General features: G+C 37.2%; 1 protein-coding gene across 6 annotated transcripts in view; it reads left to right on the top strand.

Moving 5' to 3' along the window:
* Positions 1 to 26,644, top strand: part of RALYL (RALY RNA binding protein-like) — a 727,213-nt gene that overhangs the window by 680,248 nt on the left and 20,321 nt on the right. For all 6 annotated transcript variants that reach the window (XM_011937114.1, XM_011937116.1, XM_011937117.1 and 3 more), the window contains one exon: positions 13,265 to 13,437. In XM_011937114.1, the coding sequence (XP_011792504.1) occupies positions 13,265 to 13,437 (173 nt within the window). The remainder of the gene's footprint in view (positions 1 to 13,264; positions 13,438 to 26,644) is intronic.

Below are 26,644 nucleotides of genomic sequence, written 5' to 3'. Positions count from 1 at the left end.
AAAAATTTTAGATTTTAGAAAGTTTCTACATGCTGTCTATGGCACTGAGGTGTTACTGTAACTGAAATATTCTGTGATGTTGCCTAAATCAATATTTCCCTTTGAGAACGCTGTAAAATTCATTATTATGTAAAACAACCCTTACAGCAAAGGACTTTGATAACCAATTTGCACTTCAGTTTAAAGGATTATGGAGAACTCATTTAAATATAAATCACCTCAAAGAGAAAAATGTGATCCTTATTCCATCATAATATACCTTCAGTTTCCTGCAATGACTAATATCTTCCACATATCTTTTTGGAAGATCATTTAGAAATGAACACTAAAATTCAAAGCTTGCATCTTTTTTTCATGAGATGTCACCTACTTTTGAACATGTTTAACCTTTTCCAGTCACGAGACAGTTGATTGTAAAATAATAGACTTAGTCCTTTGATATTTATGTCTTTCTCTTTAACTTTGTATGAAGAAAATGAACTAATTTAATTTGTAACTCCATTCTTTTAGTAATTGTTTCCTGAATAGTGTCTGTAGTTATAGAGATAAATGTTTTATACATTTTACCATATTTTCTTTATGAAAAGAAATCAGGGTTGCCTGGAAGGAATTAACACTACCTTGTGGAAAGTGGAGTGAAATGCACTGAAACTCATTAAAAAAATGCTCATTGCCTCCTTATTCAAGGGGACAGTCATTACAATGCTTAATTAGTTGAAAGCTAATTACTTGGTAGCTAGCATTTACTCTTCATTATTACTCTTTCATAAATTTCTCACTCCTAATTTACTATTAGTTATTTGATAGTGAAATTTTCCAGCAGAGAAGTAATGGCAGGAAGGAGATGGAGAATCAGAAAGTGTGGGGAAGGACACACAACATGGGCTGTGCCTGAGGTCAAGTTCCATAGTATCTTTTTTTTGTTTGGAAGTAAACTCCTAAGCTCTTAGTACATTATTTTGGATTTTCTATACCTTAAATTGCTCAAATAGATGTGCGTGTGGTGTCCTGTCATTTGAGATTATTAAGTTCCTCAGAACAAGATCATGTCTTCTCTTCCCTAACTATACCCAACACCAGGTATTATGTACTGGGCACAACTTAGCAAGTCATTTAACTCTCTTAGCTTTAAAGACTTTCAAATGTAAACTAGAGGAATGGGTTATGGCCTCAAATGTATATTCTAGCTTCTAAAATTATGATTAGTGTGAATCCACCATGCATATATTATTTTTTCCATTATATCACACAACTTCTTTGGGGATATAGTGACTATGTAGAATATAGAAAACCAGAACTAACACTTAAAATCAGTTTGGCCAGCACTTTTGCCTCATTCTTAGATGATTCTTTTAAAAGAGCCACATATAAGTTGCCACATATGCATAGCACAAATTACATGCTTTACACAAAGATGTTAAGTGACCAAAAACAGTAAAAGGCACAAGAAGGAAAAGTGAAGACTGGATATCATGCAATGGGCACAGTTACTCCATGGGTAACTACATTTTTATTTAAAAAATTACATTTCAAGTGCAGACTTTCTGAAGTCAAAAGGCAATTAGACATTATTTAGTTCGATTTTATTCTCACTGTTATGCCTGATACATAAGCAGCCAAATCTGACTGGGACAGTTCCAATGATAACGTTGGGATGTTAGACCTAAGCCTCAGAGAGGTTACAAATAGGAATCCCACAAGATAAATTCATCTTACCCATATGTTTGGTATAAGAGATGAAGTTTCCAAAACTAAATTAATGTCAAAAAATTGAAATATTGTAAATAAATCTCAAAATTTGAGTTTTAAAAATATTGAACTTTTCAATACTGCTACTCACTGTATCACTCTATACATGGCATGCACTTTTCAGTTTGTTAATATCTTTATCCAGCCAGTTCACATATTTATATTATCGATCACTGTTCACATTTATGTCTGAGACTCCTATTATAGGTTTTCCTCACACTGAGCCAAAATGTATTTTGCTTTCACTTGGTTCAGTTATCACTTTTATGTTCTCTGAAAAGAAACTTAATGTCCAATTCCTTGTCATACAACAGTCAATGAAGTATTTAAAGGGAGTGGCTCATGCCTGTAATCCTAGCACTTTGGGAGACTGAGGCGGGTGGATCACTTGAGGTCAGGAGTTCGAGACCAGTCTGACCAACATGGTGAAACCCCGTCTCTACTAAAAATACAAACATTAGCCAGATGTGGTGGCACATCTGTAATCCCAGCTACTAGGGAGTCTGAGGCAGGAGAATTGCTTGAACCCAGGAGGTGGAAGTTGCAGTGAACTGAGATCATGCCACTGCACTTCAACCTGGGCAACAGTGAAACTCCATCTCAAAAAATTTAAAAATAAATAAATAAATAAATATATATATATATATATATATATATATGAGCTATAAGTATTCTCACCCCTCCAAAACCTTTGAACAGAGAGTTGATATCATCATTGGCCTGTGTGTATTCATCTTAACTGCATTCAAATTTTGATCACAGCATTTTAGAGGCCTTTTTGGTCTAGAGAAATATCAACAGTTCCTGCAGTTGCTTCTCACTAAACTTGGTTTTGTACCTTAAACTATTGCCATCTCTCTTCTCTAGTCATTATGTAGTCTGTCAACATTACATTGCTCAGAATGGAAAGTGTTGCTCCAGATGTGATCTGACTGCTGTAGCCTGTAATATGACTACTATTTTTGTTCTGAATACCTTACTGCTCTCATTGATACTTCAGATTTGGTGATGCTTCTGGTTACAGATGATGAATTAAACACAAGAATTGAGCAGTGTTCTCCCTTGAAACTGCATTAAAAATAAGGATAGGGTTTAGCAGCTGGACAGGAGGTATACCTAATTTAGCACATCCTAGATATCCAAGTCCAATTTTGATCACAAACTCCCAAAAAGTTCAGAATTCAAGGCATCATATTCCTCTGGAAAAGAGGAAATAAATGGTTGAAAGTCTGTTTAGGAAACAGATTCTTATGTCCCAACTATCTCTGCTGCACTTTTAAAGAAGGCTGCAGAAGTTTCCTCTAGAGAAAGTAAAACAGTGGGTCTCAGGACTGGTAGATGACAAGGAAACTTGAGAGCACTTAAAAGCAGTTGGGGGGCCGGGGGCGGTGGCTCACGCCTGTAATCCCAGCACTTTGGGAGGCCAAGGCGGGTGGATCACGAGGTCAGGAGATACAGACCATTCCTGGCTACACAGGTGAAATCCTATCTCTACTAAAAATATAGAAAATTAGCCGCGTGGTGGCAGGCGCCTGTAGTCCCAGCTACTCGGGAGGCTGAGGCAGGAGAATGGTGTGAACCCGGGAGGCAGAGCTTGCAGTGAGCCCAGACCGCACCACTGCACTCCAGCCTGGGTGACAGAGCGAGACTCCACCTCAAAAAAAAAAAAAGAAAAAAGCAGAGGGGGGAAAGTTTCTGTAATCACTGTAGAAATGCCACCTTCTCCCTGACTCAGCTACCAGACCACTGGCAGGACACTAGAAGAGTCTTCAGTTGAGAGCATGAGCAGCCCAAGAGGAAGGACTAAAAGATGCCCATATAGGATGAAGTAAGGAAGCACTCAGCCAGACCACCTACAGAGACAGTATCTCTCTATACTTACAAAGTTGCCAATCAATATTTTAATACTGTTAACGCGAACAAGCAAGAATCACCAGATGAAAGAACACATTTAACATAATAAGCAAATGCCAAAAAAGTCAGAGGAAACAAGAATATACAGGAAGAATAAGACTTCAAAAAAAAGAAAAAAAAAAAAACACTAATACCCTCAGAGACATGAGAAGATACTGTAATAAAAACATAAAATTATAAAACTGAGTATTCAAAGGGCTGATAAAAGAGCTTTTAGAAATTAACATATGATAGCACAAATAAATAACTCAGTACAATGATTGGAAGACAAAATTGGAGAAACTCTCCCAGAAAATATGGAAAAAAACAGAAATGGAAAATAGGGGAAGGATATGAGAATTACAGGATGAATATCTGAATAAATTTAAGTGTCAGTTTTCATATTTCATCTCCATTCAATCTGAGTTGGGTTTCAGTTTACCTATGTGGGAACCCAAGTCATGGAAACCATCTCAGCCTAATGGCCTTCCAATTAACTATTTTAATATGCCCTTTCTCTGAAAAGTACTAAAAAGATTACTTCACCAAAAGCACGGTGATAAACCAAGAAAGAAGAAAAACAGCCTTCCTAAAGCATGGACTCTAAAAGCAACAAGCAAAAGGAATTCTCAAGATAGAGGTAACAGAGATCCTAGGAGATGAGCTGTGCAAGAGATCTGGAAAGAAATGAGTCCAGGTCAGAACTGCTCAAAACCTCTGGGATAGACTTTTTAAGACATCAAACTTGATGAAATAGCTACTGGGTGGGAAAGAGGATTGGTTAAGAAAGAGGAGTAAGTTTGCATAAGTACATAAAGAGAAGCACATAGAGAACTAATTTTTAAAACCTGAGGCAATTTTTAATTCTAGAGAAAACAAAATACTCTTCAGGAAAGAAAAATTATTCATCCTGTACTAACAGCTTAGCTGCACAAAGTACTTTCATAATAAAAATTATGTAAAAACTGAAAATTTATTAAATCCAATTAACAATGTGATTCTCTAGAGAGATGGGGATTGCAGGACCAAGAACTGAATCCTCAGCTTCCTACGGATAATGTCAACAGATAGTGGATAAAACTGATTGAGAAGTAGCAATATAAACATTATTTAGAGATAGGAGTGCGTGTATTTGAAAGATTCAGCCAATAGGAGTGCATGTATTTAAAAGATTCAGCCAAGTGAGTGGAAAGTCTTTAAGGAGCTGGAAATGGTGAACAGGTAGGAACAAAACGCTGCTGTTTTTCATAGCAAGCTTGTAGAAATATTTGAGTACAAAAATTAAATATTTTAAAGAAGTTTAATATAAGGCGGAGAAAAGACATTGAGTTGTCTTTAGCAACTAGATCAAACCTTTCAACTGCTTACTGGAGTGCTTCCTGTAGCTATTCCTGTTAACTGTAAAGGCAAGATTGCCCTGGACACTTATTAAAAGCAGCAAGGGGCCGGGCGCGGTGGCTCAAGCCCCTAATCCCAGCACTTTGGGAGGCCGAGACGGGCAGATCACGAGGTCAGGAGATCGAGGCTAACATGATGAAACCCTGTCTCTACTAAAAAATACAAAAAAAAAACTAGCCGGGCGAGGTGGTGGGCGCCTGTAGTCCCAGCTACTCGGGAGGCTGAGGCAGGAGAATGGCGTAAACCCGGGAGGCGGAGCTTGCAGTGAACTGAGATCCGGCCACTGCAAGGAAGGCTTTATTCAAGACTGTTGCAATAGGAGATAAAAATTGAACTAGACTCTGCAAAAATAAAAGACAGGATAATTTTTTTAATGTTAGAATGAGCTAAAGGCAGGCAGATTCTTGAATGCTGGAGCAAGTTAATGGAAAAGTATTGGAGGATGTTGGAGGAGGAGATTTGATCACCATCTGTGTTTGCTAATTAGCTCTTATTAAAGTTAGGCTGGGGCCGGGCGCGGTGGCTCAAGCCTGTAATCCCAGCACTTTGGGAGGCCGAGACGGGTGGATCACGACGTCAGGAGATCGAGGCCATCCTGGCGAACACGGTGAAACCCCGTCTCTACTAAAAAATACAAAAAACTAGCCGGGCGACGTGGCAGGCGCCTGTAGTCCCAGCTACTCCGGAGGCTGAGGCAGGAGAATGGCATGAACATGGGAGGCGGAGCTTGCGGTGAGCCGAGATCCGGCCACTGCACTCCAGCCTGGGTGATAGCGAGACTCCGTCTCAAAAATAAATAAATAAATAAAATAAAGTTAGGCTGCTACTCTCCCAAGGAGACTGGAAGACAATGGCCCTATCTTATTGAATGATAACATGTTAAAGAAATAGGTACTGAATCTTAGGAAAAATATTCCTGGGTTACAGAAAATTTGCCTCTCAAATGGGCAGAGAAAGAATTTACAATTGCAAGTTTGTTAAAGCAAACACTAAGGAAAGGATGCTCCAGGGCCTATGGTCAGGAAGAAACCTACCTGTAGTTGTCAAGTCAAGGGAAATATTAAAGCCATCTTGGGAATAACTGAATCACAGTCTTTCAAAATTGAATTCTTTCTCCTCAATTTCCTACCTAGATATACTCCTCTGTACCCTATCAAATTGCCAGTCTCAACATTATCCTCTATTCCTACTATAGCAGTGTTGCCAAATCTTATACCTTTGGTATATTTTTACCCCACTCCTTCTCTCTGTTTTCCTAAAGATATGTCAATACCCAAACCCTCATCATCTCTCATATGTTCTGCTGCATTCACCTTATTTTTTAAACAAATTTATTGAGGTATACTTTACATAGAATAAAATTTACTCATTGCAAGAGTATAATTCAATGACTTAGTAATTTCACCAAGTGACACAACCATCACCAGAAATCAGCTAGGACATTTTCATCCCCATAAAAATCACCTTTTAGTTGGCCTCCACTTCTGATTTGTTTCCTCTCCAATTCATCTTCCTTGTGGAAAACAGATTTACATTATCTAAGGCCCCAGACAGGAATAAAACAAAACTAGGTTCACATCACACTAGAGACCTAGTTTAACTTACTAGCTGAATGAAATTTGGGAAAGTCCCTATAAAACCTATTAAATGGAGAAAATAATATCTCCATTAAAACCATTATTATATTTAAATAAACACAATTATATCAGTAATTTTTAAATGATTTATGTTGCATTTGTTTCATCTCAACAATCTTGGGTATTTCATGTGAACAACTTTGACACCATTTCCTCCAAAAATGTACTTACATAACTAATATATTCATCTAAAAACAGTCTATGTAATTTTCCTGATGTTCATTTATGTGGTTGATAGTAATACCATCCATAATAAGTCACATTTTTCTAAATGGCATTTATTGGAACCATTGAGTTAAATTCATACTATATACAGGTGTTATAAAATTTTTCTTAAAATACAGTTTATACTAGTATGCAAAAACAATGATTCAAGGATACTAGCTTGGCTCTAGTGAATAATGTGACTGTTTTTGTATCAACATTCTTTCCAACCATCTGCTAAGTACAATTCAGCTAGCAATTATCTAGCAATTAAGGCAGCATGTCAAAAAACTTAATTGCCAACTCAACCAATTTTCATAGTTATATTAATGATAATAGCTATGCAGCAAACTCAATTAATAAAAATGCTTTGAACATAAATCTCAACAATTCTAACTTGTTTTCTGAATCATAGATAGCTTTTTGAAGTAGAGATGAGATGTGCAGAAAAAAATATTTGAATATGAGGATTGGAATGTAATATTAAATTCTTTCCTTTCATGGTTTTTTAAAGCCTTAGGCATTTTCCCTTATCAGAAATACTTACCTGTAATTTGTACTTCTTTTCCTTTGATAGTCATTGTTTAGCTAACTACAACATGTGCCCCTAACTAAACAGACTTCTTCATTCTTAAACTTAAAATTGGTTACTGAAGAGATTGGAAGCATTCCCTTGGTATGTCAAATTAGGCCTTCTTTTTTAAGAGATATATTAGAAAACAGCCAAGGTTATAAGATCAGGAATTTTAAGTTGGAATTCCAGCTCTTGCACTTATTACTGTGTGATCATGAGCACTTATTTGTTCCTCAGTTTCCCCATGTGTAAAATGATAAATAAGCCTACATTGCAGTGTATTTCAAGGACTAAAGTTAATGAATCTTACATGGCCAGCACTTCATAAGCACTCGCTAACTTGTAGCCATTATAAACCTTTTTGTTGTAATCCATAATGTAGGTGTCTTTTAGACATAAGCTGCCGGCTTTTTGGCTTCTAATCGACTCTTTAAAAAAATATCTGATACTCATTTCTCTGTTCACAAAAGAAATGCTATGGTCATCCATCACTCTGACTTAAAGAAACCAACAGACTCCAAAATATGTCAGTGTTCGAAGGCAGCCCTCCTCCAATAAGCACTGGAAGACTTCACATTTCATGTTTTCTCTTAAAGACTTGTCAATATAAACACAAACAATTTTCTTCTCAGAAAATTTCAGATCTCACATTTTACTTTGACTTTGTGGTACGGGATTGTCATGTAGAATGTGGCAAGGAGGTTTTTCAGTTTTTTTTTTTTTTTAATTTATCTTGGATTTATATTTTTGTTACCATCGTGTGCAAAATTCAGCTGCCACTTTAACCAAAAGAATTGGACACATTTGACATTTATTTTCCTTAGTTGATTCCACAATTCATTAACATATTCAGCAAACAATTTGTGATTAAGGGTCTGAGTTAGCCACCAGGTAAACAAAGATGAATAATAAAAATGTTTCTGCCCCAAAGAAGCTTTAGTGGCAGAGAGAGAAACGCACATACACACACACACACACACACACTCACATTGACAATAAACAGTGATGACTAGAAAAATAACTATGCAAATAAAGAGAATTACATAAAGAATAAACTAAACGACATTACTCATCTCTAAGAAAAGTAAAATTAGATATTTATAAAAAAAAAGAACAAGTTGCTTTATCTCTATTTCAGCAACATAATTACTGAACCAAAACTGCCTATTCAACTGTGAACCAACAGTTTAATAAAGAAGATGTGCTTTCATGTGTGATTTTATTCATGGAACCTATCATTGTTTAGTGATTATATTCCCCATTGAGATGACAAAAGCTATGTTCACTACCTATTACTAACGCACAGGCTGATTGTATTTGTTAAACTCCTATAAATCAATTACCATTATAATTAAAGCTTTTTTTTTTTTTCTCAACTCAGATAATGACTTCCAAGCATTTAGCTTTCAAGTTAATGATTGGATGATGAGAATATATAAGCTTTTTTGCAATGAACTGTATTAATATACCACTGCCTTTGAAATACATCAGAATCACATGTATGTTGTATATTAATACAAAAAATAGAGTGTGTCTGTGTACTATGTACTGTATTAGTTTGTTCTCATGCTGCTAATAAAGACATACCCAAGACTGGGTAACTTAAAAAGAAAGAGAGGTTTAATGAACTCCCAGTTCCATGTGGCTGGGGAGGCCTCACAATCACAGCAGAAAATGAAAGGCACATCTTATATGGCAGCAGGCAAGAGAGAGTGAGAGTCAGGAGAAATGGGAAAACCCTTATAAAACCATCAGATCTTGTGAGACTTATTTACTATAATGGAGGAAACCACCCCTATCATTCAATTATCTCCCACCAGGTCCCTCCCACAACACGTGGGTATTATGGGAGCTACAATCCAAGATGAGATTTGGGTGGGAACACAGCCAAACCATATCAGTACTAGACTATGCCTGTCTAAACACAGAACCAAAAAGGCCGTTTTGAAACCAAAATTCAAAATAATCTGTGTAGTGCCTGATTCTTAACCATCAGTAGGGGTGAATAATTTTGACATGGGAAATTTGTCTATAGCAATCAAGAAATAAATATAGATTCAACTCAAGAACTGTTTTGAACCTGTTATAACACGTTTGTGTGGTCTTTGCAGTTTAAAAAACACATTCACATCTTTTTCTTCATTAGAGCACACACAATTCTCCGAAATAGATGTTATTTTCATGCTTACCTTTTAGAGAAGAAAACAATTAATAGGAGTAGTAATTAGCAGAAGTATGGATCTCAAACCCTATATCCTTCCTGATACCTTACCTCTTCATGTGCAAGGCATTCAGTGAGGGCTACAGAGCACAACAAAATGTTTTGATAACTGACTTGTATTGTGCTTTTCAGTTTACAAAAGATGAACCTCTATATTATCCCCTTTTAGTGTGACAACGATCTTCTGAGGCAATAGCTCAAACTTCCAGGAAGCTTAAACACTAATGAAAAGATAAGAAAACAGAACTATCTATAAGACAGCATTTGATCAGGGCCTTGGCTTATCAAAGAGGGAAAGATTACATTCAGCTGGGAAGATCAGGAAAGTCAGCTTTCCTGATACAAGCTGAAACAAATTGATACATGAAGCCAGATGAGGACTATGCATCTTTAAAGTCGGGTCCTACAGGGGTCCTTTGAAAATCTGCTATGCTTCCTTGGCCAGAGATCTTCTAGAGAAAAAATTTTATATATATATATATATTTCTAATATAAATAAATTATATATATTATATATAAATATTATATACATATCACACACACACGTATATGTTACTTTCAACATCAAAACATAAGAGTTCTCAAAAAACAAATGTTTCTGGAATCATTAGAGAAGAAAAGGATATGCTAGGCCAATTGAATTCCTCATATTTGTCAGTCTTAAGCAAAAGTCCATTTATGTGTAGTAACAAAAAAACACAATAACCTAACATTGAGAACGTTTGGTTTGATAAACACAATAACCTAACACTGAGAACGTTTGTTTTTAAAAAATTTATAAGATTCAAAGCATTTTTCATTGCATAGAATTATAAGAATCCCAAATTTCTATTTCTCCCTCTTTCTTAAGGTACCAGTACCAGGTCTTGAAAGCTAGGGCATTTCAAACAAGCAGAATGGTGACATACAGTGGCAAGAGTTGAGGGGTTTAGATGATATGTACAAAAACTTTTTTTTAGGAGGAAGAGTGGGGGCCAAAACCAGAGTAGCCACCTCCATTGTGCAGTCAAAGGATCAGTGATAGGAGAGGCAACAGAATAGAACAAGAGATGTGATTATTAGTAGAGGACTCAAAACTGTCCAGTGCTCGAGCTAGTCGGCCTATCACATCATTTTCTCAGTGGAGCCTACTCATAGGTGTGTATGTGGGTTAATCTAGGTTACAGATCTAGAATTGTAGAGCACAATGAATGATATCTGGAAGGAAAATGAGAATAAAACCTAGAAATATTCAGTAAGAGTAAAATTGAGAGTGTTTTTGGTCTTTCTTGCCTTATTTACCTTCCTTTTAATTCAGACAACTGAGTCTTCTCTAGATTAAACAGATTTTTTTTCTTTAACTCACTTTTACCTTCTTAAATTGGATAATTTTCTATATTTAGAAAAAATCTTGGTTATATTTTACAATAACCACTTGATAGTCTTCATAGGACTTTCTGTGCTAAATGCTATATAGACATTAGGAAAAATGGGAAGAATTTATATACCACACTTCCTTCCATCAGTACATCTGTATATGCATATCAAGATAAAAAGTACAGTTTTGAAAGCAGAGTTCACATCCTTACTGCACTAGTAATGTTGTTAAATGGAGAAATTTGAACCTAATAAGTTGATTTGTTGATTTTCTGTGATGGAATAAAAACATCAAGATGTGTATAGCTTGTGTCTGTTTATATGAAGTAAATGTCTTTCTCTTAATGAAAAGGAGCCTGTTTTGGTCATTTATGATACCCATAGTAATTATTTGCAGCTTCGGTTTGATCCACCAGCTCCTTTCCTCCTCTGAAACATAGGCTCAGCCCCATGAGTGTTATTCTCTGATCTGAACAGGCCTCTTGATCTACGCTTACTGTTGTTGTTATTCCTTCAACATATTCACAGTAAGATCATACCATCTCCCTTTTGTATCTAATAGAACACATTTATGTAGTCCTTTATAATTTGCAGAACATTTCCCAAATACAAGCTCTGCTAATTCTCACAGTAAAACCCAGAGGTAGGTATAGATGAAGAAAGAATGACTTAATGTGTTTAAATGACCTGACCTGACCAAATGGCCAAAAGTTAGACTCAAACTCAGTGTCTGTAATTCAGTGGGTAAGTAACAAAGCTAGAGCTAGAATCCTGTCAACTAGAGCTCAGAGTAACTAAACTCTGACAACAGAGGCAAGGCACAACAACCCTCTACTACTGTCTTCTTTTCAATAAGCTTTATCATTTGGAGAATTAAAATGCAAGAAGGTATAAAATTATTATTTTAATTGTAAATAATTTCTTGGAAAGAATACCTGCTTATTTGCTTAGTTGTACATTATATTTCTATCAGTTTGTTGATTTACATATTAGTTGTTTGAAATTTTGTGCTGAGACAAAATGTTTATATCAGTGCTCGTTTTCCTTTTATCTCACATTATGAAAAAGACCAGAAATGAATACCCTAAAGTTACTTAGCTCCATAAACTACCTTTATTGTAATAAATTATCAAAATTTAGGCTATTTAAAAACTCAGATCAAAGGATAGATTAATAATCTGATTTTTAGAAACCCAGCAAAATTAGTGAAAACAACCAACTTTGGAATAGTCATGAACACATGGGAATAAGGTAGAGAAGGAGGAACATATGATGATCTAATTTATTGGATACCCAACATTTCTTTATATTATCATAGGAGATGAGTACCACCCACTAGAGGAAATAATTAAGATGCTGTCAGCACACTTTCCATTTGAGCAGGTTTCTGTGAATGGAATGCACAGATCCTGACTAGAAGAAACTCTAATGTAGAGTGTAGCTTCGTTTGTTGAGCACTTATTATTTGCAAGTCACTATACTAACACTTTGATTCACTACACCAAACCCTGAAAGTGTAGGAAATTGTTGTCCTTATTGCATGGATGAGAAAACTGAGACACATGGAGGGTTAATCATTTTCACTTTGAACAGCATCACAAAGCTATTAGGGGATGAAGCTCGACTTTGACCCAGGTTGTCTGACCCCAGAATTTATGTTCTTAACCATTGAAGTTAACCACATCTGTCAACAGAATTTAGACTTTAAATTTTCAGGGTATTGTTCACATAGACATGTTTTTTGAAAAAACAACATATTTGCTTTTGTACTTTTTTCCTCAGTGAGTTTTTCTTTGTCTTTTTCACTTAGGTTTCAACTTGTCAATGAATTTTCTCCATCCTGCTTCCTTGAGTGAACAATTTCTATGATGAGTCTGATTTTTGCCATTTGTTTTTGCTCTATTTTCCTCTCAGAAAGACCATCCTTTTTAGAAAGCACTATATATAAAATAAAGTAGCCAGAAAAATCAATCTGTTTATGTAAATCTTACTAATTTATGTACTACTACCATCTGGATTCCCTAATTTTTGCTAATTCTGTTAAATATGCTTACATGTAAGTGCACACAGAAAACTGTACATGATTGAAAAAATTCAACTTAATGTTACCTTACCTTTTGTACACCTTTAATAGCATACAGAGTTTACCCTTTCATGGACTGTTTTTTCATGGTTTATCCAAATGGCTCTTGAGCAACCCAAGGTAGTAGTCATTTGCTTTTTCCCCCCCAGAAGCTCAGAAGAAGCAATTGGAAGAGAGTCTAGTGCTGATCCAAGAGGAATGTGTGTCAGAGATTGCAGATCACTCTGCAGAGGAGCCTGCTGAAGGAGGGCCAGATGCCGATGGAGAAGAAATGACAGATGGGATAGAGGAGGACTTCGATGAAGATGGGGGTCATGAGCTGGTAGGAACAAAATATTTGGTATTCACACCCTTTGGGTAACAACACTAGCATGTTAGCGACTCATTCATTCTAAAATAATGATTAAATCATTTGGGGCTTATTTCTCTTATATGCATATATTTAAGGGAACACGAGTATAGTGCTTTGCACATAATAAGTGCTCAATATTTTATTGCTAACTTAAAATAGGAAGGTCTAAATGAAGGAGGAAAATAAATATTATATAAGTGATTAGGTATATTTAAAGGCTGAAGTGAAAGATTCTCTCCAAAATGCTCCATTGCAAAAGGAACCTTGCATTTATGCGATTACAAGTGAACTATATGTGGATATAATATCGTGGTAACAAACTACAATATACTGGATGATACCTGGGTTACTAACTGATGATAATTATTTATACTATTTTTGTGGCCAACAGTCTTGTCTACAGTGTGCTCCCTAAGATGACACACTGGTAGATGGCGAGTTCACCATTTTTAATTCCTGTACTGCCTGATAATCAGTTATTATGAGTTGGGAATTTGGCTAAGACCTGCTTCTTTACAAGTTGTATTTTCCTAATATTGTAATCGTTATACTGCTCATTTCCAGATGTCCTTTCCTGCATAACCACATCACAGACTTGGTAAATGTATGCTGATGAGGATGTTATTTCTCATATTTTATCAAGCATGAAATTAAATATACTATCTCAAAGGACTGAACTAATAAAAATGATATGCAGGCAAGTTTGTGTGTATATGTTGCCAATTTCCAAATATCTATGGACTGATCATATTAAACTTGGCTTATCCCAGGTAAAAATCCAATTCCACTTTGTTTTAATACTGTACCTTTTGTTACTTAACTCATTTTGTCATGGTGGTTGTTTTATCAAGTTTTAAAGACAGCTGAATTGTATAGATTCTATATTGACTTTTAACATGCCAGCTCTGTTAAAATTCATGGCACCTTTATGATTTTTTGTTTATTTAATTAACTAATTATTTTTGAGACAGAGTCTCACTCTGTCACCCAGGCTGGAGTGCAGTAGCATGATCTTGGCTCACTGCAACCTCCGCCCCCCTGGTTCAAGCAATTCTCCTGCTTCAGCCTCCTGAGTAGCTGGGATTACAGGCACCTGCCACCACATCCAGCTAATTTTTGTAATTTTAAAAGAGATGAGTTTTCGCCATGTTGGCCAGGCTGGTCTTGAACTCCTGACCTCAAGTGATCTGCCAACCTCGGCCTCCTAAAGTGCTGGGATTACACGTGTGAGCCACCGCGCTCAGCCAGCACCTTCATTTAAACTTTTCAAATATGAGCTTTTAACAACCACCCCTATTTCTATGAAAGTCTGTATCAGTTTGCAGAACTTAAGCACCTGTTCTGAGACTGAAGAACAAACAGATGTCCCAGCTTTAGGCAGGACTACATGATTCAGCAGGACTAATTCAACAACATGATTTCCTCAACTCATTCTAATCAGACCTCTGCTGTCAGGATTATACTCCTTGAGCTCTCTGGAGGCCTCTGTGTTGCCATTTACAATGGTTACTTCTCTGTTCTTATTTTAATTTACTTCTCAGCAGAATTTTGCATAAGCTGACCACTTCCATCTTCTGAGAAATTCTCCTAATTTACCATTTGCTCATTCTGAGTTTCCCGTACTAGAAATTTTCCCTCCATGCTCCCTCTTTAAATATTAGGGTAGCTCAGGGCTTTGTCATGAGCCATCTTCTCTTTCTACACTCTGTCCCAAGGTGTCTTCATCAAATACTAGAGTGTTAAATATTACTTATAGGCCAAGATTCCTAAATTCACATTCTATCCCTGATCTCTTCATGGGACTCTAGAGTCAAATGTTTAGCTGCCTATCACCACACAGATCTCCAATAAATAATTGAAACTTAACAAGGCCAGAAAGAGTCTTGATTTTTTTCCAGTCATTTTACTCTTTCCCAGGCTTCCTCATTCTGGTAAACAGCATCACCATTAACATAGTTATTAAAACCAAAGATTAAGATCATCCTTGACCACCACCTTTATCCTTAATTCTACTTCCAACTCATGCCCCCAAAGTTAGTTACAACTCCACAACAAGTACCATGACCCAAGCCACCATCCCTGCTCTTCAGATTTTCCATAATATCTAAACTGGTTTTCTTGCTTCAACTCTTGCCTCATGCAACCCAATCTCCACAGAAGAAGGGTAAAAATCTTTATAAACTATCTGTCAGATAATGCCATTTCCTTGCTTAAAACCCTACAATGTTTTTCATCACACATAGAATCAAAATCCCAAAGAGTGTGAATGTAAGTTGTGATGAGATTAGGTGAAGAATGCCAGTAGAGAGAGAGAACTTGGTGAAGAGAAAGATAAAAGTTCCCCAATGCTGAAAGGAAAGGAATCCAGAACACAAGTATATATACCTGAAGACTCCTCCACTGCAAGTGACTATGGTTAGTCTGAGGATGTTGTGGCAGGAGTTTGAGGGAGTTCAAGTACAAACTAGATTAAGTCAGAGAGTGATAACCTCTGGGGAATGAGCAGAGATGGGCACTATCACAGATTTGAGGAGAATGAAAAAGATTTGAAAAGACTCCTATGGAAAACACTAAAGATTACTAATTTAGAAAACATATAAAGATTGGCAGTGTTAGTAGTCAGTTAAGGTTTAAAGATCAAGAATTAATATAGTATTTTGCAAACTTTAAAATGTATCAGAACTACTTAGAGAACTTTGTAAAAACACAGATTCTTGTGTCCCATTCTGAGAGATTCTGACTTAGTATGCTGAAGGGGGCTCTAGGAATTTGTATTTGTAACACGTTCCTAAATTATGCTGATGCTGCTGGTCTGGGGTCACACTTTGAGAACTACTGTTATGAAGTCATCAATCTGCCTTTTCTCCATTGGCTTTTATCAGCCCTTATGGAAGCATGAAGAAAGCAAACATGTTCAGAGTTGCATTTTTGTCAGATAAGTGCAAAAAACAACAATAAGTAAAAGGAGTTGAGGATATTAGTTTAAAAAGGGTGGCTGACTAGATGGGTCATGGAATATAACCAATGGGGAAGGAAGGGAACATGGTTGGGGCAGGGGGTTAAAAATGAGAAAATAAAGGCACAAAGGGAGCAAAAAGCCCCTATATATACCATTAAGGACCAGAGAAAGAGGAACTAAATGAATAAAAAAAAAAAACAAAGTCTGTACTTAGGGACCAAGATATTTCAGAGGTGGCGAGTTAGAGATGATGAGATGCTCCATGGGAGGGAGTGATGATAGAAGTGGGATCAGTGCCAAAGTCACAGCAGATGAAGAATTTAAGGAATGAGGGGCTCAGATGCAAGATGAGTCATCTAGATGGACATGAAGTCACTCCAAATATTGGATGAGAAAGTGAAAGAGTAAGACAGTTATCAAAAGGCTGACATGAAAGAGAGGGCATAGCCAATTTCAGTCCCAGATCTATCATTATCAGTCCCAATTGAACTACCTAACCAAATAACTTCTCCTAGTCTCTCTTGACTTTCTTTTTTACAAAATATAAGGCAAAATCAGAAATTTCAAAAACCATTCTGTTTGATTTTTTACTCTGGATGCACATATTTCCTAGGAGCAATATGTCTGAAAGAGCAAGACTTGACCATATAGTCATGGCAATAAATCCAAACCATGGTATCTGGACTATGCTCTAAATATACAGAAGTAGCTGATGAACTGAGCACCTGCCTGGAGGTACTCAGGTTTCCTCCCTCAACCCTGTTATTATCATTGGAGGCTTAGCAAACTAGAGATAAATCCTATCTCTAGTATATCATTTTGTTTCTAAGACTTGGAAAATAATAAATGAGGAAAGGTTTAACACTCCGTCCTTGCAATCCAGATTGAAACTAAGGAGTCTCTCCTAGTGATTGGCCAAGAGAAAATTCCTTAGTCTGGTGTTCACTGTATTCTCCTTTCTAGGCTACTGAACCAAACCATCCTTGGCTCCCAAAAAGTTAAATAAAAACACAAATCTTTTCTTTTTAGATAATAAAGGGCATCATAGATTTGAACAGCAAAGATACAATATAATTAGAGATTTTCTCACAAAGAAGGGCTGGTATCCACATGCCCATTTGGCCGCTCAGGGCAAATCCAGAATGCCATTGCAAAAGAATGAACAGGAAATAAGAATTGGATCTGAAGTGAAGGAGATTCAACAAAATGAGCTAGTAGGGTAGCTGTAGGTGGTGGGGCCTCTTGTGAGATGGTGAGAAGCCAAAGATAAGGGCACAGACTATCCACATAATGTTTGGTTCTAAATATACACTTAGTGAAATTGATTTCCATGAAGCAATTCTTTCAACTAACATTTGGGAATCTATCATGCATGCACCAGGTGCTACCAAAAATGCAGGGATAACTAAAGTCATTGCTTTATGTATGAAAGGAAATGTTGAAGAATATGACTCCTTGTCTCAAGTAGCTTAGTGGCTTGTAGAGAAAGGACTGATTTCCTGGCTGGGTGTAGTGGCTCATGCCTGTAATCTTAGCACTTTGGGAGGCTGAGGTGGATGGATCACCTGAGATCAAGAATTCGAAACCAGCCTGGCCAACATGGTGAAACCTCATCTCTACTAAAAATACAAAAATTAGCCAGGCATGGTGGCAGGTATCTGCAATCCCAGCGACTCAGAAGGCTGAGGCAGGAGAATCACTTGGACCCAAGAGACGGGGGTTGCAGTGAGTTGAGATTGTGCCATTGCACTCCAGCCTGGGCATAGAGCAAAAACTCTGTCTTAAAAAAAAAAAAAAAAAAGAGAGAGAGATGACCGATTTCCTCATGCACAAAAACAGAAAAACAAAACAAAAAAAACAAGCTTGGACTTTATAATTTATAAGAAGTCAGCCAAGACTAAAAATCTGTGATTCTATAATAATCTATACCTATATATTTCGGTAGTGCATAGAAATCAAAATTTGGATGTATCTACAGTTAAACTCTTTGTATTGATGCACTATACATACACTATGAAACCACTACTATAGTCGTGTTTATGAATAAATCCACTAGCAAGTATTCATTCATTGACCACTGGGGATAAAGAAGGAAAATAAGAAAGATATGAACTGACTGAGGATAAAGGCCACAGACAAAAAATACAACGCAGCATGTCATGGTAAGAACCATATGAAAAACATAATTTACAGGTGGGGAACCAGACATAGCCACTACGGTCAATAAAGACTCCTGGCAGAAATGGGGTTGGAACTTTACCTTGCAGGATGACAAATTAAAGAAACGACATGTGCTAAAGTTGAATAAACAATATTCAAGTCATCCTTCATTGTCCCCAGATTATTTAATGGAAAATATATTTAAAATCCAAAATGCATAAGTCACATGATACATAAAGGTGAATTTTAGAAAACAAAACTACTGGAAACTTCAGAAATACAACATTTCAATCTCTTTTATTCTCTTTATTTGTATCTACCAAATCTGTATTCCTCTGTATAAAAAATAATATCATCCAAAACACAGTGCTAAATCAAAAAAGCAAATGAGCTCTCCTCAGGTGTATGAGAAAAGTATTCTGTGAACACTCTAGGACATTATAAAGCTATCAGATGTGTTATGCAGCCTTAGGCTAATCCAGTGTTTTCCAAAGGAGAGTTTTTGCTCAACTTACACTCAACACCTAGGGTGCTTGCTAAAAATGCCAATGTAGATTATCTCAACAAGTAGCCCTGGAATCAAGCCAAGGTTCGAAACTACGGAGCTAAACCATCAATTCCCAGAGGAAACTATAGACAAGCAAAACATTTAAATGGATTAAGGGGAATTTGAGTTCTTTTGAATTCTACTTATAATCACTTTTCCTTTTACTGACTACACGCAATCAAATCAGGTAAATCTAGCAAGAATCCACAGTAGATTTACCTAGCTGAATTGTGTAATACTTAGACATGCAAGCTGAGTACTACGTTGTAATACATCTTTCAGGATTTAACAAAACATTCACCTAAGCAGTAAGTCACCTGGGCTTACCAGGTATTGAATTTCTATGCACACTGGGGAAGGTCTGGACCTCAAATCCAATCCTGCAGTTGAAGACAACTCAAAGCAAACATTCTGGTACACCATTGAAAAACTGGAATGCATAAAGCATTCTGATCAATATTCTTGGTCTTTCTTTATGAGAAAGACTGAAAATGTCTCCTTCTTTTTGAGACTTTTTGTTTCTTTCCTAATGAAGTCCTTCACCTGGATGATCCCCCTTATCAACTGTGCTTCTCTTTCTTATCATTTTCAATGAATGTTCGCTAGAGGACAAACAAGAACTTGTGAGACATGTTCCACAAAGGTAGTACCAACTGAATTAGTTAGAATTATAAATTACAAGGAAGAAAGTAGTACTTAATCTGTTGGATTTGGGCATGTATTTGAACACAGTATTCAAAGACCTTTATCTTGAACTCTGTCAATCCATCATATGCTATCTTCCCTGTCCTACTGAGAATAGATAGTGAGGGCATAAAGAAAGCAGCACCATTATTTGAATGGAGTTAGGGATAGGATGAATAGCCATGGTGCATTTGTCCTGCAATTGACCTGGCCTAGGCGACCTGCATGGTTCATGCATGCCCACTGGCCAGCTATTCTCAACAGAAATGGGGTATGACTCAGCCTTTGATGTGAGGGAAAGTATATAATAGGCAGATATCTCCGCTTCCAGCTCTCCACCTGGAATCCCACCTCTTCAAGAGCTCTGATCCCTTTGTAATAAGTGTCCCCTCTTATTTCAGACTTGCTACTCTTGGCATCTCACTTGATTTAATCATTTTTACTTTAGTTAAAGAACTCTGCCATTAAGGCAAAATCTTTCCCGGAGGTTGGATGGCTTAACTGTTAGAAACAAGAGCTCTGCCTGCAGTCTGACAGAAGCATATTCAAAGTCCCATGACTTTGAGCAAGCCACTTACCTGTGCCTTCACTGACTTTAGTTTTTCCATCTATAAAAGAGGGTTGGCAATAATATGTGTCTGGCTCACAATTGCCATGAGGAGTAAATGAAGTAATGTCTAAAAGGCACATACTTGCCACAGAGTAAGCATTTTGTGCTACTCTTTACTTACTTAATCTGTTTGATTTTGAATTTTGTTTGATTTTTGTATTTCAGCACAGTATTCCAAGACCTTCGCCTTGAACTCTATCAATCCATCATAAGCTATCTTCCCTGTCCTACTGAGAACACATATTTAAGGCATAAAGAAATCAAAACATTATTTGGATGGAGTTAGGGATAAGATAAACAATCATGGTGCATGTGTCCTGCAATTGACCTAGTCTAGGTGACCTACTGCACTATGACCAAAAAAAAAAAGAGACTTAGAAAGTCAGAAAGACTTTGCTATGTCTTTTTTGTGTTGTAGAGCACCTGTATCCTCTTATATATTTTTTCCCAAAGTCAGAAAAACTTTGCCAAGTCTTTCTGTTTTTATCGTAGGGCATTTTTATCCTTTTGTATATTTTCTGGTTTGTGTGTTCACTTGTTTCTTTGTTTTGAGACGGTCTCTCTGTCACCTAAGCTGGAGTGCAATGGCACGATCTCAGCTCACCACAACCTCTACCTCCTAAATTCAATTGATTCTCCTGCCTCAGCCTCCCGAGTAGCTGGGATTACAGGCACCCACCACCACGCCTGGCTAATTTTTGTATTTTTAGTAGAGAAAGGGTTTCACCATGTTGGCCAGGGTGCTCTCGAACTCCTGACCTCAGGTGATCCGCCTACCTCGGCCTCCCAAAGTGCTGGGATTACAGGCATGAGCCACTGCACCAGGCCTGTATTTTCTGTTTTCCTGTCCCACTTAACTTCGTGTATTTAATTTTGGTGACCCACATGTTTCCATGTATTTCCAGACATGGGATAAATTAAGTCACAGTTATATTAATAATAAAAGTCTACTGGCTTTACCTCAGCTTCTGCATAGCTGCGATACCTTGCCACTCCCTCACAATCTCTCCCCGCTGCTTCTGGGGGTCACAGAAAGTATCTCACCTGTGCTCAGGAGCGTATCTGATGATGTGCTGCTTCTTCTGCCTGCCCACTACCTGCCCTCCCCTTTGGGGATGCAGCCTTGCCACAGCCTTTGCTGCTGCATTTTGTGGGAACCAACATGCCTCTCTCACACTCAGAGGTGCAGGACCCACTAGGTGCAGTTGGTGCAAGATCCCTTCAGGTCTCATGGTGCCAGAGAAGCCACATCAGGTTCCACATTAAAGTTACAAGGATAATGCCCTGTCCCCAGCTCTAAGCTGGAAGTTGTCACCAAGACCCCAAGTAACACAGCTTAAAGCCTGGACCATGGGTTCTACTACAGAGCAAAGGAGCTACATGAGCTACTGACTGACTATTTTGCAGTAACTCCCTGCTTCTGGCCTCATTCTTCTGCAGATTGTTCTCCGAAGAGCTGCCAATTTGGTTGTGTTAAAGCTTTAGCCAGGCTATGTCATTGTGCTTAAAACTCTCCAATAACTGCCTACCTTGCTTGAAATAGATACCTAAGTCCTTACAATTATCTACAAAGTCTTGCGTGATCTGGTCCCTGCTATCTCTGATCTGGCTTCTAGTTCTCTCCTGTTCAACCCACATCAGCTCTGTAGCTTCCAGGCAAGCACTGCTCAGCTCCTGCTTCAAGGCCTTGGCACTTGCTGCACCCCGAATGTGGGGACCAGGAGAACAGAGGGCAAATTATAAAAGGCCTTGATGCTTTGCTAAATGTTTGAAGTTTGCTAAAAGTTTGAAATTTCATATAAGTAAACCTATACTTACCTGTACATAAGAGAAAATTGGAATGCAATACAACCTAGTGGTCTGATGCAAAATTTTTGGAGTCATATAGAAATAGGGTCTCCAGATTTAGCAAATAAAATACAGGACACTCAGTTAAAGTTGCATTTCAGATAAATAGTAAATGATTTTCTAATATAATCATGTCCCAAATATTTCATGAAATGTACCAAAAAGTGTTTTTATTTAATAAATTTGAAATTCAAATTCAGCTGGGTTTCCTGTATTTTATCTGGCACCCCTACAAAGAAATGGAATTGAATATTGGCCTTGAACAAACTATTTAACTTCTTTCAGCCTTGGTATGAAAACAGAATAATAATACCCACCTCATGGGGCTTTTGTAACGATTAAAAAATTTAATGCATGGACTGCACTTAAAGTCACTGGCACAAAGTAAACAAGTAAATTGCAGCTGTTGTTATCATTATTGCTATTGTTATGATCATCTCATTTTGCCAGTGAAGCTTTCAATAAAACATTACATTTCTAGCAACATAATCTTCATATGAAACTTTGTATTTTTAAAAATGCTAGAGTATTCAAATTTGTTAAAAAGCACTTCTTATTTGATAAGAAAGACTTCAGGAAACAACTGTAATATTCTGAGAAGAATTATGATTTGATTTCAGCTTGTTACATTTTTATTTGATTTTATAGTTCTCAACACACTCAATTCAAAACAATTTATTTTTAAATTCTATTCTTATGGCTTTTTAAATAAAGATAACACTAACAGTATCCTGTGATGATATAGGGCTTTTGTTTCAGTTTTTGCTATAGATTTGTTCTCTGGCTCATGTGCTCTAGCCATGAATTTAGTAACAGATGGTAACTTGTGGTTTATGAAAACTGAGTATGTGAGAAGCTTTACATATCACATTTTCTTTAGTCACCCAGACACTTATTCATTAAAACAACCACCAAAAGAATTTTTAATTAAATAGTGGAAACTCAGTAATGTGCCAGATACTGTTGGTTGCTTAAGATTCAAAAAATAAGACCTACTGGTTTCTGGTTTCACAGAGCTCTCTCTGGGTAGAAGAGAAGATGTTGCAACCAGAACAAATAAACAAAACAGTATGATAGGTAAAAATGTCACGTAAGTCATGCAATCGGGTATGGGAAGTGAGATGATACAGCAGACTTCACAAAGTCTGTGTAACATTCTAGTTGGTTCTTGAAGAATGAAAAAATGTATGCAAAGTAAAAAAAAGAATCAGATGGTATTCCACGCAGAGAGAAGAGAGTATATACAAGGAAGAAAGGTATGAAAGAATTGGGGAAGTTGTCAGTTTAGTTTGGCTAAAGCAGTGGAACTCAGAGGATGGCCCCAGAACCAGCAGCATCATATCATGTGGAATATTTGTAGAAATGCAGATTCTCAGGCTCTAATCCAGACTCACTGCATCAGAAACTCTGGGGTGGACCCCAGTCCTCTATGTTTTAACACGCATTCTAGGTGATTGTGGTGCCTCCTGAAGTTCAAGAACCCTGAAATACAGCAGTAGAGTTTTCAAAACTGTGTGCACATGACATCACTGAAGGTGCATCTTTCATAAACACCAGTGACAGGGGCACAAGCTGTAACAATTAAATCAGAGTTTCAGAAGGTGGAGCCCAGACCAAAAGTCTAAAGATGTTTTACAGTGCAGCCAAGGCTGAGAACCACTGGGATAGAGCACATGGTACATGAAGAAGAAACGGCAAATAGACACTTCACCAAAGAAGTAAACATATGAAAACTCACTCAAAATCATCAGTCTTCAAGAAAGTACAAATTAAAACCACAGTAAGGTAACACTGCACACCCTCACTCAGACTGACCAAAATTGGCTCATACAACCAAATGCTGTCAAGGAAGTGGAGCACTAGTGTATCATTGCAATTAAACAGACAGAGGTTGCCTGAAGGGTAAGGGTGAAGGGTAGGGATTGACTTTCCTGAAATGTCATTCCATACCTGATCCTGGTGAACATCCACTTTTATTTCAATACTCAGTTTTATCTGGAAACCTTCCTGAAATTCCAGGTTACTCAGGTGCATCCTCCACATCTCCCTCTGTTAGGACACTTCCTTCAGTGCTGCTACCACTTTTCAAAATGTCTTTCTCTTCAACTAGACTTAAAACCATTTGAGCCAGGTTGTTCTTTTTTCATTGTGGATCCCTCACGCATAGCACAGTATCTAGCATTTTTATGGGGATGGATGAGTGAGTAGATTGAGGGATGTTGGGTTACCTGATGATTTTGACACACTGTGTTATGCCTTCATGCATTTACGTATGCTGTTCCCTCTGCCTGGAATAACCTGTTTGTTCTACCTTCTATGTTTTGTCTCTCTGGCAAAAACATCTCTCTTAAAGATCATCATTCTATGTCACCCATTCCATAAATCTGTCCCCCAACAAGGGCACATCCATTTGGGTTTGCTTCTTTCTTTAGGCCATGCTTTTTACATAGCTCCTCATACTTAACTTACTATATTGTAAGTAATGATTTTCCTTCTTTCTGGATCACTGATTTGTAAACTTCTCAGGGGTTGTTTTACTTTGTGTTTTTCCTCAGTGTAGTGCTTAGCATATGTTAATGTTCATAAATATTTGCTAAAGACAGAGAGAGGAAAATGTCCTCAGATTACCTCAAATATATTATGAGCATTTTTAAGCACATTTTTATTGTCTGTCATAATCAGACTGTATTCTAAGTATTACTTTTGTGTGCATTCCCTCTGTGATTTTGAGGATTATTATACAAAGCATGGAAGCAAACAGTTTTCATTATAGCTTAATCACTCGGTCATTCAGGCAGCAGCCTGAGTCTTGAAGGCACTGAGGAGGAACAGGAGGAGGCTTAAAACCAACACATCAAAGTCAACACAGCAGTATTGACTCTATCATGTTGGTTTTCAGTGGTTCTGAAATATTGTCTCCCACAAGTGATAGAAATGCAAATTTGAAGTAACCTGAATTTAGTTAGCAAAGCTAGAATGCTGACTTTATAAAACAAACCAGAAAATAAGCCTTCCTCTCACTCCTGATCTACAGTTTTTAAAGCCAAAAGAAAAGAGTCACAAGTTCAAAAGAAAGTAAATTTCAGAGGATTCAAAACTAAAGTACGCCCAGATAAGTAAGATAGATGCTCTGATTTCAACTGCAGCTATCAGTGCAGCTATCATACGATGTGATCATTTAAAAATAGGCTTTAGTTCTAAGGATTTTTGAGATGTTAAGAGTATTGTGGTAGATATACAATTTTCAAACAGTCTCTCATGATGTTAAAAGCCAAACAATAAATCTAGAGTATAGATCCAAACAAAATAAAATATTTTCACCATTTCTGAGTTTCTATACAGAGGGTAACACAGGAGGAAGAGAACAGATTCTGGAGTCCTTTGGAAATGAGAAGCAGCTTAAAAATAAGCTTTAAATATACAAAAATAGGAAAAAAAATAGTTACTTTTCTAAAAATGCTATAATGTGTTAGAGGAAAATGGGGCAATCTAAAGTCTTAATTCTGTGAGATTTCAAAAAGCTAATTATGAAAGTAGTTAGAAAAATAAAACCATTTTGCCAACAAAAAGACCTCTCCAGGCTGGGCACGGTGGCTCACGTCTGTAATCCCAACACTTTGGAAGGCCGAGGCAGGCAGACCACCTGAGGTTGGGAGTTCAAGACCAGCCTGTCCAACATGGAGAAACCCTGTCTCTACTAAAAATACAAAAAAAAATTAGCCAGTCATGGTGGCACATGCCTGTAATTCCAGCTACTTGGGAGACTGAGGCAGGAGAATGGCTTGAACCTGGAAGACAGAGGTTGCGGTGAGCCAAGATTGCACCATTGTACTGCAACCTGGGCAACAAGAGCGAAACTTTGTCTCAAAAAAAAAAAAAAAAAAAAGAAGAAGAAGGAGAAAAAAACCTCTCCCTATCAATATAGTAGGAAAACAAAATTTTTAAAATTGCATAAGTGGTAACAAATTTACAAGCATGTAAGGTGGCACCAAAGTGACCACAATGTTAGTGTCAAGCAAAAATAACAATGGATGAAGTTAAACGGGCAAGGAAGATTTTATTTAAGACTGTTTCAACAGAAATCAAGACTATCATAATAAGAGAGAGATTGAACTCAGCTCTGCTGAAACAGGCAGGAGAGCTTTTAAGCACTGAGGTAACTAGTGGAAAAGTACTGGAGGATGGTAGGGGAAGGTTGGTCAGTGTAATTAGGCCATCCGTGTTTGCTAATCGCTGCTTATCTAAGTTAGGTTCACACCTCCCACAGAGAGAGAGAGAGGCTGCTTCTTACTTGATGATTACAGTTCAAAGGAATGATTCCAGGTCCTTAAGAAATATATTCCTGGGATTGTGCAACTGGTAAGAAGCT

This window comes from Colobus angolensis, unplaced genomic scaffold (assembly GCF_000951035.1).
Source record: "Colobus angolensis palliatus isolate OR3802 unplaced genomic scaffold, Cang.pa_1.0 Scaffold16, whole genome shotgun sequence".
In the NCBI taxonomy this organism is placed as follows: Eukaryota; Metazoa; Chordata; class Mammalia; order Primates; family Cercopithecidae; genus Colobus; species Colobus angolensis.
The sequence above is the reverse complement of the archived record's forward strand: the minus strand, read 5'-3'. Positions and strand labels throughout refer to the sequence as shown.